The 21,201-nt window shown below is 40.1% G+C and overlaps 1 protein-coding gene across 1 annotated transcript in view; it reads left to right on the forward strand.

Annotated features, from left to right (window-relative positions):
- LOC145406364 (organic cation transporter protein-like) overlaps positions 1–21,201 on the forward strand; it is a 230,470-nt gene that overhangs the window by 184,098 nt on the left and 25,171 nt on the right. The window contains exons 13-14 of the mRNA XM_080277527.1: positions 10,880–11,006; positions 11,408–11,483. Of these exons, the coding sequence (XP_080133653.1) occupies positions 10,880–11,006; positions 11,408–11,483 (203 nt within the window). The remainder of the gene's footprint in view (positions 1–10,879; positions 11,007–11,407; positions 11,484–21,201) is intronic.

The following is a 21,201-nucleotide window of genomic DNA, read 5'->3' on the forward strand; positions in this document are numbered from 1 at the left end:
CCATTACCATATTGCAGGCAAGATTTTCTTGCTTATAGAAGTGGCATTGCAGGGCAAATATGTCTGTGTCAGCAGCAACAATTCTAATACTGTCTTCCTGACCTTGCCAAATGGACAGTTTGCTGCACCACAATAACATCAGCTTCCCCATGTGCAGTGTGCAAGTCAAGCCTGTTTCTTCTGATTCCATTACAAAGCTCTACGGCTATTGGTTCCCTACCTGTAATCACAAGGTATTTATCACTGTGTGGCAGTAGATCAGTGAGATCACAGAGATACTCACAAATGAGATTAATCACCTGGGATGTATTGTGAGTAACAGATAAGCAGACCTTCTGTGGTGGCATAAGTGTTGCCAGTGACAGTCTATGGCATCTACTTGCTTCCTTCCCAGCTCTAGCTGCTCGTGTTGCTTCCACTGTGATATCTGTCAAACACATGATGTGTGTTTGCTGCTAAAAACAGTGACATATGTTCTGCACAGACTTTAGTATATAATCTTCTATGACACCTTTGCTTGGCCACTTGACAACCCAGAGAACTACACATCCATCAAGTATTATAGCATCAGCTGGGACCGTTCCGCGATCTGATACTTCCACTTGGATTTTGGCTTTCAGGATGGCTTTAGAAGGTGACAGCCTCATATCACCTGTCTTTTCCTGGAATATTGAGGGTGGAAATGCAGCCAACTCATAAGAGAGAACATCTCTCATGTTGATGTTCGTAGAGGTTTGAAGACAAAGCACTCTTGAATAGATCAATGTGGTATCATACACAGATATATTGTCCATTTTATTTTTTTTTTCTTGAAGTTGACATGAGTACAACTGGTCTTGTTAATGGCTTGTGAAAACTCTGTGGCCATCCTTCCTCAAATGTTTTCATCATAGCCGCTCCCAATTCAACAGCCCTGTCAACACTGACATGCACTGCACATATACTACCTGTAACCACATTACTAAGTCCAGGTGGGTGGCACTCTCCTTTCAGTGGATCTATGCAGTTTTGAAGCTTCTCCCGAATTTTTGCTTTGTCTACTTCATCACTTTGTATCCTTGAAGGACCTTCTTCCTTATGGGTCATGACTGTGGATTGTGCGTTTCCATCAAGCATGGATATAACATCTTTTTTTTTTTCAGTTGAGCGCAGATATGTAGTTCAAGACCCCACCTTTTCAATGTTGCTGGTTGATGGGTTATTCCAGTAATTCCTCCTGGACTGTGGCCATAACGCATGGAAGTTGTCTCAATGTACAGGTCAGAGCAGATGCCATTCCAGATGCCTGGTTGATGTCGCAATACAGAACCTCTGCCCACGAAGTCTTGAAGCACTCAATGCTATCTTTATTGTTTTATTGACTCTGATGATAGCAGTTTATCAACATTCAAAACGCTCAGGTGTGCCAGCTGGGTGCACATTTTTATTTTGATGGTTACATCCCAAAGCATCAGAAAATGCAACAAAACTTTGCATATGTGTCGGAACGAGGTTCCAACACATATACCAGACATTCTGCCACCAAACTATTGCATTCCCGTGCGCAGACAAAGCAATCAGCTGATGCTTGCTGGGCGTATTCCTGCACTACTTTGTTTATTTTGCTATGTGAACAACAGTCTTACTTAAAACTTCCTCTTTTATATTAGGGCACTTTTTAGTTTAACCTGGTACAGAACTTGACTCATATAAAGATACTAATTTAGGTATGGCCAGTTGGCCAAATGTGGTGCGATGTGGCTTGCGTCTTGCCTACCCGGCGCCTCTCGTGTGTGTGTGTGTGTGTTTTGAATAGTATATATAATAGTGTGTGTATATATTGTGTGTAAATATTGTGAAAATTTAAAAAGTGCCTCAGTAAATTTACGTGAAATAACGACAAGCCAAATGGAAATAATGCTATTAAAAAGTTTAGCCAAGAAAATAGGAATGCAAAGAACTGATTTCTATATCAGTATTGGCACACAGAATCAGACATATATGCTGTATAGGTGAAACTAATTCAAACAATATTAGTTATCAGCGAAGTTATGATGAGTGTTATGTTTTAGGTTAATAAGTGTTTTATGTAGCAAGTGCAGCTACAGTGAGGATTATACCCCTTTTTGCTTCTCCTCCATACACCACTTTGCACAGTGGCTTGGGGAAGTGACAGTGGCTGGGAAACAATCAGCGAGCCAACACATCTTAGCCAGGGACACGAGCATGCCTCGAAACAGGGCCACTGCACACCACCAAAAGTCAAAACTTACTCATATTCATCACCTCCTCATTCCTTAACACCAGTGCCCGGTCTTTGGGAGCTATTTGCAGTGGAGAGACGAGGGATTGTTGAGTCTTTTTCATTGAATGTTCTAGATCTAATATTAGCCGAGATAGAACATCTTGAAAATAGGAGATTTTGCGGATTTCACCAGCATGTGAACACCGGTAGTCAAAATATGGCCGAGGTTTAAGGGTTAACCCATTCTACCCCAACCAAACGACGGTATGCTACACCACCTTACCACATCAACCATAAAACTAAGCTTTATTTTGCCCAGTGATGTAAGCCTAAACACACCTAACTTAACCTAATCTATACTATGCAATTCTAATCATATCCATACCTCACATCCCTCTGAGTCATCACATTTCTTCTTTCCTCTCTTCTTTGGTCTCCTTACCACCTTTCCATCCTTATTTCACTTAATCCATTTGTACCTCTCTCTCCAATCATTTTCAGAGTTTATTCACACGCCTTCCTCCCAGGCACTCCAATAATACCTCTTATTCATTTTCTCTTCATCCTCTACATTCTTTTTTTTTTTTTCCCCTATTAGTTCCTTTTATCAGTCGCAATCAAGCCAACGTGGCCACTCTCACCCTCTGACTTGACCCCAAACGTTCCCCTCCGTTGTGCCAGCAGTTCCTTCTCTCAGGAATACAGTTTCTGTCTTTTCAATATTTTTTTTTATATATCCTCTCCCACATCACCCATTTATTTACATTGCCAAACCTAACTTCTAAGTCGCCCCTCCCCTCCTGATGCAATTTAATTTTTCATATTCTGTCCCACACCACATCATTTTCACTTAGCCAAATCTTACTGCTAAACCCCCATCCCCTCTCTACTTTGGTCTTTCACCTCGTTCCGACACATATGCAAAGTTTTGTTGCATTTTCTGATGCTTTGGGATGTAACCATCAAAATAAAAATGTGCACCCAGCTGGCACACCTGAGCGTTTTGAATGTTGATAAACTGCTATCATCAGAGTCAATAAAACAATAAAGATAGCATTGAGTGCTTCAAGACTTCGTGGGCAGAGGTTCTGTATTGCGACATCAACCAGGCATCTGGAATGGCATCTGCTCTGACCAGTATATTGAGACAACTTCCATGCGTTATGGCCACAGTCCAGGAGGAATTACTGGAATAACCCATCAACCAGCAACATTGAAAAGGTGGGGTCTTGAACTACATATCTGCGCTCAACTGAAAAAAAAAAAAAGATGTTATATCCATGCTTGATGGAAACGCACAATCCACAGTCATGACCCATAAGGAAGAAGGTCCTTCAAGGATACAAAGTGATGAAGTAGACAAAGCAAAAATTCGGGAGAAGCTTCAAAACTGCATAGATCCACTGAAAGGAGAGTGCCACCCACCTGGACTTAGTAATGTGGTTACAGGTAGTATATGTGCAGTGCATGTCAGTGTTGACAGGGCTGTTGAATTGGGAGCGGCTATGATGAAAACATTTGAGGAAGGATGGCCACAGAGTTTTCACAAGCCATTAACAAGACCAGTTGTACTCATGTCAACTTCAAGAAAAAAAAAATAAAGTGGACAACATATCTGTGTATGATACCACATTGATCTATTCAAGAGTGCTTTGTCTTCAAACCTCTACGAACATCAACATGAGAGATGTTCTCTCTTATGGGTCGATTACCTGCAAAGAAAATTGAAAATCAAATTAGTGAGGGACTTTTGAAACTCCCTGTATTATATATATATATATATATATATATATATATATATATATATATATATATATATAGATATATATATATATATATATATATATATATATATCCATTTATATCTATCTATCTATCTATCTATCTATATATATATATATATATATATATATATATATATATATATATATATATATATTTCTCCTCCCAACATTCATCATCCAACTCGATCTCTTGTCAGTTCCCTAGCCTCACCGACTTCCAAACCTCTCTTCCTCAAACACATCTCTTCGCCTTCTCCTTGGCCTACCTCGTCTCGTCCCTTCTTCAAATTCGCTCAGGTAAACCTTTTTCACCACTCAGTTGTTATCCATTCTTTCCTCATGACCATACCATCTCAGGACAGTCTCTTCGATTCTGGTGTCCACCGACTTCCTCACTCCACACCTTTCACGAATCACATTATTTCGTATCCTATCCACCCTCTGTACTCCACTTAGATTCCTCAACAGTCCCATCTCCACTGCTCTTACTCTTGACTTTTCATTTTCATGCCACACCTTAGTCTCACACCCATAAGTTAGATTTGGCACTAACACTCCCTCATGAAAGCCTCGTGCAGCTGCAACACTCAAGCCTCTGTTTCTTATCAAGGCCTTCATTGCACCATCTACTTTTCTTCCTTGTGTCACTCTACTTTCAACATCTTTTGCCCATTTTCCTATCTTTTCTATCACTGTACCCAAGTATTTGAACTCTCTCACCAATTCCTGTCTCTCGCCATTCACTGTGACAACACACTGGAAGTCACCGTCTCTCCCAATAACCATCACTTTTCTCTACATTTACTCGCAAGGCACGACGCTCACAGACATCAACAAAACTCTGCACTAGCCTACCAAGTTCCTGTCCGGTACTTGCAAGCAGCATTGCATCATCAGCATACAACAAATTTGAGGTATTCCACTCATCACCATTCAGTACCAACGCCATCCCTCTCTCCATTACTCGTGTTTTCACTTCTCTCATCACGCCATCCATATATATATTGAACAATATATATATGTGATAGGGACATCACACAATCTTGTCGCTTGCCCACACCGACATAAAAACTCTTGACAGCACCTACCAGCTTACCATCTACACCATACATGCGCAAAACTCTCCACAATTCCTCTCTGTCTACTTTGTCGTATGCTATTTCCAGATCCATGAATGCTATAAACACCTAATGGTCCTTCTCACAAGCCTTCTCTGTTACCTGTCTCACTGCAAATACTTGATCCACACATTCTCTGCCATTCCTAAAGCCACCTTGTTCATCACTCACTAGGACTTCTGATATCTCTCTAACTTTATAATAATTCTTCCATATACCTTCCCTACCACACTCAATAAACTTATGCCACGATAACTCTTGCACTCACTTCGCTCTCCTTTATTTTTGTACAGGGGTACAATCACAGCCTTTTTCCACTCTGCAGGTACAGTTTCACTCATCCCTGCCTTCTTACATATCTCCAACAAGCACTTCATTCCACTCTCTCCACTTCACTTAAGCATCTCTGCATACACCTTATCATCCCCGGCTACTTTCCCATTTTTCAGCTACTTCAAAGCGTTCTTCCCCTGCACGAGTGTCACGTTTCCCGGCACTACATTCCTTCTCTGCACACCCCCAAAACCAATCATGTTTACAGCCACTCTGCTCTCTCTATGCCCATTCATCAGACTTTCAAAATATTCTTTCCATCTGGTCCTTACTGCATCTCCATGGGTTAGTAACCTACCACCTTGATCCTTCACACTATCACATTTCTTTCCGCTTTCACTTCTACATATCCTCACCTCTTTCCAGAATAACTTCCTATTTTCAGAGTAGTTTTCATTCATTTTTCTTCTCAGTTCATCATTTACCTCCTTCTTTTTCCTCTTCACTAGTCTCTTTACGTGCTTCTTGCCCTCGATATACTGTACTCAGTTATTTCAACTGAACCCCTTCCTGTAACCATTTTAGTCACTTCTTCCTCTTTTCCTCCACCACTCTCTTAAACTTCTCATCCCACCATGCCGTACCCTTTTTTTTTTTTTTGATACTCTTGCCACACCACATACCGCTTTAGCATTCCTAACTAAGCAATCCCTATATGTATTCCATGGACTGTCCAGATCCAATTCATTCCAATTCACTGAATCTAACTCGTCCTCTACTTTGGTCCTGTAATCATATGCCACTTCTTTGATCCTCAGCTCCTCAACTTTCAGTCTTTCACCCTGACTGCTCTTCTCTCTCTTGATCCACCTCACTCCCCTCAGCTTCATCTTGCATACCCCAAACATATGATCCGACAGACCTCCACATCGTCCTCTCACAGCTCTCGTATCAGCAACCATTCCCATCATCGACCTCTCTACAAGCATGTAATCAATCAAGCTTCTTTCAACATGATCCCCGTTTCCTCTATACCATGTATATTTATGTGCATCTTTGTGTTTGAAATATGAATTACAAATGCACAACCTCCTCTCCTGACACGTATCCTTTAGTCAGTTCCCATTATCATTTCCTCCTGGTACTCCATAACAACCCATTATGTCATTCTCTGCACCAGTGCCTACTCTTCCGTTCATATCCCCCATCATGATCACTTTATAGCTCCTGGGCAGTTCTCCCACTACTTCACCCAGCTCATCCCAAAACCTGTCTTTCTCTCTCTCACTCCTGTCCTCACACGGTGCACATGCTACAATTACTGCCACTTTCACCTTCTCAAACTTGAACTTGACATACATACACCTCGAGCTGACGCATTTGTAGTCTCTCATTGCACTCTGCCACACCTCATTCATCAAGAAAGCAACTCCTTCCTTACATCTTCCTCGCCCATTCATTCCTGATCTTACACATTTCACACTCTCCCACTCCTCCACTTCGCACCCTTTCATCTTCGTTTCACACAATGCCATCACAGGATATCTCGGACTCTTGAACACATTTACCACTACCACCCTCTTGCTCTCCTCATTCACACCTCTCACATTCCACATGGCTACACGAGTCTGCCCATTTGGTTGGGGCCCTGGACAGGTATTGGGCCCTCCGAGGCTCTCTGAAACGACTGCCATAATTAAGTGATTTTGGATAGGGGAATCTGGGGTGACACTTAACCCTGCCAGAAACCCCCCTTTTATGGTTACCACCCAGCATAGAAAATGGTGTCCTGGGCACAGGAAACCATTTGGCTTGTCACTCAGTGTAGAACTCATATGGCATCACTCTACATTGAGTGAGTGGATGATGGGCGCCCCCACTTACCACATAGTTTGGTAATACAGGTGTTTAATAGGTATACTGTCACTTCTTTTCTCCAATGTCCAACACCTACTGGTACTCTCAAGGATACAAGTAAGTGAACTCACTGGAGTCACCACTGTTAGAGGAACTGTCTACCTGTTCCATTGTTACATTTTGTTTATAAAGGCTCCAGCATGCTAGCATCCGTTGACCTTGGTCACCTGTTGGCAGCTCACCACACCACTGGATCTCTGGCAGCTTCCCTGTTAGTCCATCTACCTATCTATCTATATCTATCTATCTATCTATCTATCTATATGTGTGTGTGTGTGTGTGTGTGTGTGTGTGTTGGACCTCGTAATGTCTAACATTTTGTTTTCATTTCTTATTGAATATTAAACAAAATGTTCTGTGATGTATAGTTCCAATCGATTTTTTTCTCCTTTACAAAATGAAGTTCTCGTCGTTTCTTAACGTTACTTAGGTACATCCACCAAAACTGAGGTTCAGTTATTAGTCTTTTCCATGATAATCTGTTTTAAGACAGAGAGTAAACAATTGATGATTGATACTAACATATTTTGCTTATGATAGTTGCGTATGCTAATCCTACTTGTTTAACGCTGTTCTCGACCCATTACTCGAGAGTGCATTAAATTTCCATTCTCATTCATTTCATGCCACCCGTCACACATAGCTGGTAAACAGTTCCGAACGAACCGAAGCTTCACCCTTGCTTCAGGGAATATCTGAAATATGAATTACTTGTCTCACGTTGATGATTTACCATGAGTTTACAAGAGAACAGACAGACCATGTAAAACTTAGTAAGTGAATCAGATAATTCCTTAGCTTTACAGAGTCTTATCATTTGTAAGTATTTAATTATTCGTCCTGCACTGAATATTTTTGTGACCCCTTTTGTTGTGCGCACCCCACGTCTGGGCAACGAAGAGGCGCCAAATTATTATTATTTTGACAACTCAGTTTCCCTTATAAGTCAGTATTTTGCAGAAATCTTCATTATTGTAAATTAGTAACGTTATTGTCCCTATTGTATACTGCCGTTCAAAATAATATCACCTAACATTTAGAATAATATGTTATGTAAGATTATAAGATAACAGCATTATACACCTTTGACAATTACGTCTGACCAACGATCACAGAGGCTGTTTCATACCCGTTGTTGGACTTGCAACGTAAGGAAATACGTAGTGCCACATATCACAACTCGATATTGTTGCCACATGTATCACAACTCGAAACTGTTGCCACATCTACTGTACTTCACTGGAAGAGTCCCAGACTGTACTACCTACTAGGATGTGGCAGCATGGATGTTAGAGAAGGTGGACAGGAAGAGTGGGTAAATGGGTCGAGAGGATGGGTGGGTGAGTGGGTGGACAGGATGGGTGGGAGAGTGATTGAGCTGGATGAGTGAGTGTTTGGGTGAAGTAATGGATCAGTGTGGTTGAATCGATGGGCAAGATGGTGAGAAAATTAATTCATGGGGATTAGGTCCAGTAGGTTAATAGATGAAAGTTTGGAGAGTGAAGTGCTTGAGAGGATACAGCAAGGAAGAAAGGCTGCTGATTCCTTGAAAGCAGTAATAAGAAACAGGGAAATGAGCATGGAAGTGAAATAGTTACATGACAGTATTGTGATACCAACTCAAACGTATGGAAGTGAAGCTTGGACCTTGTTGGAGGGACAGAAGTCAAGAGTGAGTGCAGTGGAAATGAGTTATTTGAGAGGAGCATGCGGAGTCACTTTTTTTTTTTTTTTTTTTTTTTTTATGTGTCCGACTCTGGGCATAGGCTTCACGGCCTGCTATCAAGGCCCAGCAGTCCTCCTACATTGGAGAGACAGACTGACAAATGAGGATGTGAAGGAGCGTAGTGGTGTGGATATGGATGTGATAGGAAGCGTTGGGAGAAACACACTGAGGTGGTTTGGCCAAGCAGAGGGGGATGGAGAGTGAGAGACTGACGAGAAGAGTGTATGTGAGTGAGGTGGAGGAGGGGAGAGGGAGGAGGAGGCCAAGGATGAGATGGAGGGATGGAGTAGAGAGGTATATGAGAGAGGGGGATGTGAGCTGGGTGCAGGACAGTGAATTGGTGGGGAACAAGGCGACATGGAGGCGATTTGTTTGTGGGCACCCCTTACGGGATTGAGGAGTCTGGCAATAGATAGATAGATAGGTTCGTAGATCCAGGGTAGGAATAATTGCACGTTGAATAAAACCCTGGGGAAATGGGCTCACAGGTGAACATGGCTTCACAGTATAATATGGGACCCCAGAGGTTGTGTAACTCAGTGGGTGGCCCCCCTGTGACCCAACCAATGTTAGTATACACGGCCATATTCTTTCATCCGGGTAAGCCTGTAAACCTGCTGGGTAATAAAGCTAGGATGAAGATGATAATGATCTTGCTATGGTTATGAAGATAGAAGAATTTTACCCACGTACTGAATATATGCTTATTGTGAATTATACAACAGTTTCTGTCCAAAATCTTCTACTCCTACTGTAAATGCAGTTTCAGTATATGGACGTCAGTCTCCTGCATCAATAATTCTGATCACAGTGACATCAAAACTAGATGATGCCAGTGATACTGATAATAATAATGATATAGGGGTACAGGACGTGACAATGACGGTGATAATAAAGATAATGCATGCCCGTAACCACCTTGAGGCAGACGAGGCAGCCGCCTCGTTTGGCATCTCTCCCCCTCCCCTCCTTCAGCAGCCTGCTCAATCCACACCCACCCCAAGGTCCAGGGCCTTGTTCTGATCGTGTTCATAACTTTAAACTGATCCCTGTCATCCTCAACCCGCAGTGCTTGTGGATGAGTCATTGGCAACGGATCAGTGTAAGGTTTCATATGTTCTTTGTGCTCTCTTGGACTCCAGAACAAAGTCCCGCAATCTGTTCATTAATTTAGTATTCATGTTTACCATTAATTACATAATGGTTGGTTGTAGAAACATTTCAGTTATATTGAGAGTAATGAGATAGACCTACTAGTCTTCTAGATAATCAGAGTAAAATTTAATTGAGCTTCTTCAGTCACTGGAGTGCAGCAATCAACACTTGCTTCATTACTGTTTAACATGATGCTGATAATCCTTTCTATCAAGCATGAAAATGCCGTATTGCAGAACATTGATATACCTGAATGCAGTGCACCCAACCCCTAAAGATGGCATTAATAAAAACATGCAACTGTTGCAACATTTTTGAAAATTTCCGAGTTACTTAAATCTGTTCAAATTCCCCTGCAATTGCATTGTTTGGTGCTAGGGCTAAAACAAAAAACAAAAAATCCGGGGGAAAATGCCCCCGGACCCCCATGGTAGGGGTGTGTTCGCCTCGTCTGTTTTGAAGTCCTGGTTACGGCCATGTGATGGTATGATGTGTGATCATAGTGAGTGATGGTGATAGTAATGAGTATGGTGTATATAGTTTTTCTGTGATAATTAGCACTCATAAGTGCGATGATACTAATAGCAATGAAACTGGCGTAACGTGATGTGATGGTGATAACGCATTCGATATTACTGTACCAAAATGATTGTGATGATAATGATAATAACGTGACCTAAAGCGACTTTGCCTTCAGCAGACCTTAAGTGGGTATCAGTGGCCCTGGTGATGCTGGGTAAGATGTCGTCTACTACGTCTTTATTCATGATCCTTCTCTACTCAATGGAGCTGTTCCCAACTGAGATCAGGTACATCACTACTTCATTAAAGTTTCATGTTCACAATACACCTACTTATCTCTTCACAGGCACAGTATGCTGAAAAGTAAAAAAAATTCAGTCAAACGATGTTCCAATAATAGTTTAGCGCCACAGAAACTTCATTATTGTAATAATTTTTGTTCGTTATTTACGGACACTTACCCAAACCCTTTGTAGAACAAACCTCATTAATTACTAAATTCGAAACGTACGACCAAGCAAAATGAATTATTACAATATTTCACCTAACCAAACTCTTCAAGACAACCGTAGAAAATATTAACTTGAAGAATAGGGCCAGGACAATGATTTCTTATGCTACTTCTCTGCCACGGATACTTGTTCACTGTAAAATTTACTTACAATAACATTCTAATTTTTGTTTGCAGGAATCAGGGTGTGGGTGCGGGCATGATCTCATCCCGCCTCGGTACCATCGTTGCACCCTTCATCATGAGCACCCTGGTCAGTAAGATTAGGAGAGAAAGAGGGGGGGGGGGAATTCAACATATTTTGGAATGTAAACTAAGAGAGAGAGAGAGAGAGAGAGAGAGAATTCAATATATCTAAGGTGTCACCGCATTCTTAACCAGAATTTTAGACTAATGTTAATAATGATGTTGATGCAGTTTTCATGCCATGGACTCACATTATAATAAAGGGACTCAGGTATTACCATCATTTAAAGATGAGTTGAAGAGTGTGGCACTTTGTGACCAGATCCTCATCTTGACGTCAACCAATGGCCTTTCAGTGGGCCTGAACGTACGGTCATTTAACTGGTAAAGTGCATTCCAACTCAATAAACAACAGCGGTCATACAACATAATGTTGTGGTCCTTTCACTTCCAAGCATAAATGGATATATTACTTGCAATACAGGCATCCTCCCATTAGTAAGTCCAACTGGGGCTGGAAAGACCACAGATTCAGGTAACTGCAAATTTGCTGTACATACATGGGAATCCACACTCACCCCCTCCACCACTTCCTTTTTCATGTGGATCAATCAGTATGCACACTTTCACTCTGACGTGCAATCAGAGACAAAACTCGTGTCGCGATTTTGCCTAAAATTAAGTGTATTATGTGAAACATCATGACAGCTCTTCCACAGCTACATATTCGTGGTTGGCCAGCCTGACTCACGATACCTGCAGCTTCATATCTTAGGCTGATGGGATGATGGTACATGTGAAGTCATGAAATTCCAAAGCCTTAACATCCATTTACGAGAACTGCTGCATCCGAGAGAGGAAATGTGATTCCTGGCCGTTACACATTTACATCTTACCACAACACGTCAGGCAGACCTAGAGTATGCCTTGGTATGGAGAGGGCATACAACATGCATCCAAGTACTTGGAACATGAGAGAGGTCATGAGATACCTTTATTTAGGAGGGAAGAATTTCGAACAGATAGTGCAAACCGTCGGGGTAAGCAGAGCCGTAGAAAGGTGGATTATGCCATTTCGGGAAAAGGGCACAATAGAGAGCGGTCATAGTTCTGGTTGTCCGAAGCTTACTACATCACTACTGGACCAGGAAATAATCACAACAATGGAAGGCAGCGCCTGAAAGCAGTGCTTATTCTGTAAGAGACGCACTGGGCCTAGAATAAAGCACATGAATAGTTGTGCATAGACTTTGTTATGTGTTCAAACTCCAGCATGTGGGATTCATTTTGCCACTCAGAACAAAACATTCGCTAATCATTATAGCCCATTGGATCCCAGGGGTGCTGGGTGAGGCATGGCACTTGATCGGGTACTAAGCGTACCGCCCTCCGCCTATTGGCTCATAGTCGCGAAGCTTATAGGCCCCTACCCGGGGGTTCCCTACTTTATACAGACTTGAAGAATCCCAGTTCTGTCCAGTATTCTGGACACTGGGCTCCAATGGGATATATATATATATATATATATATATATATATATATATATATATATATATATATATATATATATATATATATATATATATATATATATATATGTATATATATATATATATATATATATATATATATATATATATATATATATATATATATATATATATATATATATATATATATATATATATTGTAGGTTTGAGTGAGACCCACAGAAAAGAAGAAAAAATAATTCAGCTCGATGATAGTGGCCACCTATTTTAATACAGAGGAAGGGAAAATGAGAGAGTTAGTGGTGTAGGATTTCTAATTAACAGAAATCTTGCAGACAACATTGTTAAATTCAGCACTGTATGTGACAGAGCAGCAGTGGCTGTAATCAGACTGTGCAAAAAATATACCCTGAAAGTAATACAAGTATATGCACCAACTTCTCAGAGCTCAGATGAAGAAATTGAAACATACTATGATAACATCTCCCAGATTATGGAAGAGGAAAAGACCACCTATACTATACTCATGGGAGACTTCAATGCAAAAGTTGGAAAATCAAAGCATGGAGAAGCATGTATGGGAAAATTTGGAGTGGGAGAAAGGACCGAAAGAGGAGAAATGCTGGTAAACTTTGAAGACATGTTTAACATGAGAATAATGAACACATTCTTTCACAACAGAACAGGGATAAAGTGGACCTGGAGAAGCCCAAATGTAGAAAGAAAGAACGAAATCGACTTCATTATAGCAGATAAGAATAACACGATCACAAATGTCACAGTTATCAACAAAGTAATTATCGGTAGTGACCATAGAATTTTGGGTTGCACAGCAAGATTCAATTTCAAAAGGGAAAGAATGAAGATGATTAAAGATAAAAAGATATGCCCAATAAATGTAAACGAAAACAAAGTCGCCTTTCAGTTGGAAATAAGGAAAAGATTTCAGGCTCTCAGTAATCCTGAATGTGACATTGATGAGCTGAATGACAGACTAACAAAGTGCTAAAAGAATCAGCGGAGGTAGTAGGAAAACCTAATACAATTAAAGGCAAGAAGTATTCAGAAAAGACACTCGATTTATGAAAAAAAAGTATGAAAATGAAAGTGAAAACAAAGAAAGGTGAAATGGAACGAGCGGAATTAAACAAGCTTATCAACAAAAGACAAAGAGAAGAAAAAAGAAAGAGAAACATGGATCAAATCAAAGAAACCATCAAAAAAGGAAAAAGTCTGAAACAGGTCCGAAGTAAAATGGCACTTGGAAAGCAACAAATTGCATCACTAAAAGACAAAAACGGTGAAGCCATTAAATGCAGAGATATGATGCTGAAGAGAGTTGAAGAATTTTGCAAAGAACTGTATGCATCAAAGACAGTAGTACCAATAGCTAGCTTTTCAATTAACACAAGTGAAATACCTAAGATAACACCAAACGAAGTAAATAATTCTCTCAAAATATGAAAAGAGGGAAGGCTCCAGGAGAAGATGGAATAGTAGCAGATTTACTACTGGATGCAGGAACAGAAGTACAGAATAGGCTTGCTCACTTATTAACTCAATGTATAAAAAAGAAGAACATTGCCAAAACATGGTGTAATGCAATAGTTATTTTACTTTACAAAAAAGGTGACTCAAAAGTCCTTAGTAACTATCGACCCATTAGCTTGCTATCAGTCATTCACAAACTCTTCACTAAAGTCCTTACAAACAGAATAACTGCAAATTTGGAGGAAAACCAACCTCGTGAACTGGCAGGATTCCGAAGCGAATATTCGACTACTGATCATCTGCACACAATGAATCAGCTAATTGAGAAAACTACAGAATATAATAAACCACTGTGCTTAGGTTTTGCTGATTACGAAAAGGCTTTCGACTCGGTGGAACACATAGCAATTATAAATTTATTGCCAGAACAAGGAGTGGATGAGAACATTGTAAAACTGCTCGAAAACATATATAAAGAGAGAACTGCTGCAGTTAAATTACATAAGGACCGAGAAAATTAAGATTGAGAAGGCCGTGCGTCAGGGAGATACAATTTCACCAAAGTTATTTACAGCATGCCTAGAAAGTATTTTCAGAAGGCTAGACTGGGAAAACAAAGGAGTGAACATAGATGGAGAAAAGCTAAACCATTTAAGATTTGCAGATGACATTTTCCTAATCTCAGAAACAGCAGACATTGCAAGCAATGCTAAATGACCTGAACAGAGAAAGTCTCAAAGTAGGGCTAAAGATGAACCGGAGTAAAACTAATGTTTAATCCTCAAACACCAAAGAGCGTCATCAGAATAAGTGAAGAATTCTTGAATAAGTGGAGGAGTACAATTACCTGGGACAAATACTAAAAATAATTGGCAGCGAAATAAAAAGATGCATTGCAATCGGATGGAAAGCTTTCCGTAAACGTAGGGATATTATGAAACGTAACTTGCCAGTTTGTATGAAACGAAAAGTGTATAATTCCAGCTATGACATATGGTTGTGAGACTTGGAAACTGGCAATATCGATGGAAAGTAAATTAATTCGTTCTCAGAGAGCAATGGAAAGGTCAATGTTGGGAATATCTTTAAGAGACAGGAAAAGATCAACTAAGGGTGAGAGAGCAGACTAAAGTCACAGATATTATAGAAGTGATAAAAGAACAGAAATGGAGGTGGGCAGGCCATGTAGCAAGAATAAGGGATAATCGATGGAGCAAGAGGTTGACTGATTGGACACCAAGAGACTCTAAGCGTAGCAGAAAAAGGCCAGACAGGAGGTGGAGGGATGAGATAGAGAAATTTGCAGGGAAAACGTGGCAAAGATTGGTTCAATCAAGGAATTCATGGAGAAGGTTGGGGGACGCCTTTGTTCAGCAGTGGACTTGTAATGGCTTATGATGATGATGATGATTTATATATATATATATATATGTATGTATATATATATATATATATATATATATATATATATATATATATATATATATATATATATATATATGTATGTATGTATCCCATTAGCGCCCAGTGTCCTCAGTATAGGACGGAACTGGGCATTTTCAGATTTTGATAAAGAAAGGAACCCCAGGGGAGGGACCTTATGAGCTTCGCGACTATGAGCCGACAGGCGGAGGACGGTACCTTAGCACCCTTTCAGCAAAATCCCTCACACAGGAAATCTTGGAGCCAATGCTATATATATATATATATATATATATATATATATATATATATATATATATATATATATATATATATATATATATATATATATATATATGTAAAAGTCCATTAATCCGAATGGCAGTGGATTTTTTGGGTGGGACCCCTAAGACACTTTTCATTCATTCATAATACACTATGGCACATATTAACATTACTTCAACTATTACACAATTTTTTTACTTAATAATGTATTACTGAGGACACGAACTGTAATTGGTAAATTTTAGAGATGTTATGGGTTTAAGTTACCAGCAATGCGTAGTGTTCAAAACAACAGTTGTAGGCAGGGAAATCCCATTAGAGAGAATAAGTCCAGGGTTAATAATAATATGCACGTATTATAAAAGCACAGTTCGCTGTCAGACAATTCGCCGTCAAAATATGGACGATTCCCCGTCAGGACGATTCTCCGTCGTTTATTTACATATCAGTTTATTTAGCGAGTACACTAGTTTTTTAATATTTGTACTTCTTCAGAGTCGTTTTAAAATATATCCAAGATGTTGCAGTACCAATGGAAGTTAATGAAGACAGCTACGGGTGACACTAGAGTATAATTCAAAGTCAACTACACCGAGGTAGAAACAAGTGAATTATTGTCTAAAAGTGCAACTTATAAATGATATCTAAAGCCTACGCTATTGAATGAACACAGAATTTGATAGATCCCCCTGAAAATTAGTTACTAAAATATCAATTAATCAATAATAAGTGTATTAATAGAATGACGGGGAATCGTCCAGGGTGCAAATTGTCCTGATGGAGAATTGTCTTGTTATTGTTGTGACGGCGAACTGTCCCGAAACCATCGGTGGATTTACCTGCCTGGTTGCTCATGCACTTCAGCCAGTCACGGATACCAGCCTGCCTGACAGCCTAAGCACGTTTCTTGTACAACTCATTTCCCAAGATATGGAAATTGTTCACCTCAGCCCCATTGTAATGATTATTTTGTTCAACGAAATGCACCAGTTTATCAAAGTATACAGAAGCTTCTTTCCATGAAACTTCCATGACCACACCGCTCGCCACTTCGGCACATTTGGCACACAGTTTGAATTTTTTATTTATTTATTTATTTTTTTTTACTTTTGGGGTTATTGTCAGCCTTCTTTAAAAATTCGAATTGTTGGGATTTTCGGATTATCAATGTTCGGATTAATGGACTTTTACTGTGTGTGTGTGTGTGTGTGTGTGTGTGTGTGTGTGTGTGTGTGTGTGTGTGTGTGTGTGTGTGTGTGTGTGTGTGTGGAGAGAGAGAGAGAGAGAGAGAGAGAGAGAGAGATACTGAACCACTGTACAGTAGGATATCCATCATAAGGAACATCTGAATCTCCTCTGCAGTACCCTCCCATTATGTTCTCTTAAATGACAGAAGTTCACAGTGATTCTTTAAATAATTTTTGGTGAACATTTAAACGTTGTTCAAGATTTTGAAGTTAGAAAGTTTTTGTCCGATGACAGGTTATCCTCGCGCTTCATTACTCAAATGTTTCTCAGACCAAGTTAGTACAATTCTGTCAGGCGTTTATTGCAGCTGTATCATAGCATATTTTCAGCCATCAAAATAGTTAGCATAACTGCCTTGAAAACACTACTGCAGAAAAGTATTCCCGATAAGCAACGACTATCTAGCTGCTGGGTACTTGACTCTGTGACTTGAAACAACCTGCAGCAGACACTGCTTCTGTTCTTCACTTGTTGTGTTGGAGGTATTGAAGTCTTGCATCAGTTTCACAGCTAACTTTCTCTGGTCATTCACGATCGCCAGATTGTTGACGAATTTCTTTAACCCCTACACCGCGGGCATGTTTACCAATGTTTTGCGTGTGCTGCGGGGTTATTCGGGCTCCGACGGACTCTCAAAAAATATTTGCAAAAAATCAGTTATTAGTCCTAGAATAATAAAATTACATATGCTTATGGCATATAACTTCAGCTTTCTCCTGGAATGTTTGTTGAGCCTTCGTCCGTTACCGTAGGACTTATGGAGACCTCTGAAGTTGGGTAACGAAGTCTCCACTTTACACTTCCTGACAACCCGTAATATTATTACCACAGCCAGATATTAACACTAGAAACACTACTCTATGATTTTCAAGTAGTTTGGGATCCATACTCCAAAAAAAAACCCACTGTGAAAGCAATGAAAATTACGAGCGAGTCTGACCGTCGCACTTGCGCTAGTTCGCTCTTGGTATTCTGTCATTTATTATGCATAAAACCCCTCACACTATATTTCTATTACTATATAACACTTATATATATCTACAGTTTATCCAAAAGTTTCCTTCAGTAGTATTAGTTTATTGTCACTGTAGGGATTCAATTTCTTTCAGTAAAATACGTAGCATTCACTTTCTCATCCTGTATACTAGCATTGAGAGTGAATGTCACTTTCACCTTCACTCTCATAACTCATAGTATTCAGACATGCTAGAGTGAAACTTTCACTTTCATTACTCCTAGGGTATATACTCGTATTCTTATAATACTACTCATTTACATTTCTATTTACGTTCTCTATTTTATTTACGTTATTTACATTTCTATTTTATTTACACTGTGTTATGCACTGTCACTTGAAGTAACTTATAATACTATTTTCCACTGTTCACGTGTATTTACATTCATTACTTTCACTTGCTGTTTACACATTATTTACACATTATTTACAATTCCACTTGCACTGTTTTACTCAATAGAAAGATCGTAGTTACTCTTTTATCAATTGTCAGCCCGTTACCTCTTTCCACACGAGGTTTAGTAGGGGGTAAAGGTCACAGGGCCCTTTGCATGGGGGTGAAAAGTCCCTGAAGCTAGCAAGAGCGAACACACACGTACCTCCACTTTGGAAGATGAGAGTGAACTGATAAGGGTGGGACGGGGTGGTGGCCTACCTAGGGAAATTCATTACTACCAACGATAGCCTCTTGACACAGCTAATATATACCAGTGAAATGATTGGCAGGAAATCTAGACAATACATTATAAATTAGGTAGTTCCAGGTGAATGTAAATATCACTTAGGCTTCTCCTTTCCCTCCTTATACGTATATTTATTACGAAAATAGATTATACAGCATATTTCAAGGGGAAATAAACAGCGAAAATTAGCGAACGAGTGCATGTGAGGTGTTGTCAGGTGATAATTAGCCAAGTCCAGGTGTATGGCACTCTCACTTACCTTATTTCTTTCTTGTATATAGTATTTGGTATAAGAATAGGGCATAGGGCTTATTTCAATGGATGAAATCAGTGAAAAATTCCAGGGAAGATTTACTTAGCGTAGCATGGCCGGGCAGGCGAGAGGATAGGGTAATGGAGGGGGGGTAGGGAGGGGAGTCAAGAACGGGGAGAAATGGCTAAATTGTCAACAATGGATGGGAGTACAGATGAGATTAGAAGTGCTGACTAGTGTTGGACATTGGCAGTACTGATAGATGATACAAGCCCTCACTTGGAGGCCTGGGTGAATTCAAAATAACACAGAATCACAAAAGCGACGCCCTGCGGTATGATCCCTTGCTCCCAAGCGTCACGAAAGTGACGCCCATCGGTTAAGGGGTTAATCACTGAAAATCTTCAAGTGACCACCACCTGTCTGGATCTGCTTGTGTGAGGAAGTCTGCGTTCAACCCAAGTGTGCCTAAGAATGACATGGTACTGCTTGTGACAAAGTCGTGAAGTTTCTCTTCAGAAATACTGCTTGGCTCCATCAGGATTCGTTTGGGTGGTTCATCAGAACCATCTTCAAAGCACTGATCATTTTCTTTTATTGTTACTGCCTGCAGCAGCATCGAAAAATGAAAGGGCAAATAGCTTCTCACTCAGGTACCATAGGTGTCTTAAGAATACTTTAACTGCAGCAAATGATGTGCCTTTGTTGATAGCCTCATAGTTCTTCACCAAGTTCAGAGAGGCAAGATCACTGGCCAGGGCAGATGCTGGAATTGGTTACAATGCCCAAGCCTTTGTGTACAGCAGGGATCCAAAGAGGCTCATTTCCCTCAGTGCAGTTTCATCACTTGCCTTTAACTTGATACAGTTTCTTCACTTGCCTTTAACCTGAACTGCTGTTTGAACATCCAGATTTTTAAGCAGTACAGCAACTTGGCCATCCATCTACCTATATGCATCGCTCCGGGGGCCAGGAATCGTATATCGCCTGGTGTATCTCTCTCTCTCTCTCTCTCTATATATATATATGGGCAGATAAATGTATATATGTATATATACTGATTTTATTATACAACCCCCAAATTTCGCGGGTGCTAAAGGACACAGACCCCCATGACTTTAGAATTTCCATGAAATATTGATACCCCCCCCCAATAATGCCCCTATGGTAACCTATAATTCCAATATACCCCTAAAATCCATGAAAGGAAGCTAAAACCAGCTAAAATCAGAACAAATGTATACTGTACTATTGTACAGTACAGCATACAATTTACTTCATTAAAAAATGACCTGTTAATGGGTATGATAATAGGAATTAAGGATAGTTTTGTTGTTGCTGACTGCCACTGACATCGCAGCAGTGTGCTCAGACCTTAAAAAAAACTATATCTGCGACCAGAAAATGCCATGAAATATCACAGACTTATACTGAAATACTGTTTAAAAACCTTAACCCCCACTGCGCTTATCGCCTCATGTGAGGCGATATGGAGACCACCCCAGGCCATGCTGATCACCTCATATGAGGTGATGAGTCTCCGTGCCATAATTTCAAGCATGAGGAAGTATCAGTGGTTTCCATGAAAATGTTCAGTCTCCCTCTATGCCACCAGGAGCTGTTGCCAAACCCTGCCACACCACAGTTGCAAATACCACATATTTAGTAATTCAGTTCTCATTAGTAGTCCAACAATGGTGGATTCATATCCATCTACCTCCCATGGTACTGGTGACTTATCGCAGCCTTCACAACCACCCAAGAGGCATAAATTACAAAAAGACGAGGGGTGATGAGTTCGAGCTCAGAAACACTTGGTCTGATGAAAAAAATTAACATAATTTTGAAAAAAATGCACTAAAACAATGACTTAGGGAAGTTAATCAGATTGATAAGAA

Source organism: Coenobita brevimanus, chromosome 8 (assembly GCF_032717465.1).
Source record: "Coenobita brevimanus isolate Jiangsu-jjx chromosome 8, ASM3271746v2, whole genome shotgun sequence".
Classification (NCBI taxonomy): Eukaryota; Metazoa; Arthropoda; class Malacostraca; order Decapoda; family Coenobitidae; genus Coenobita; species Coenobita brevimanus.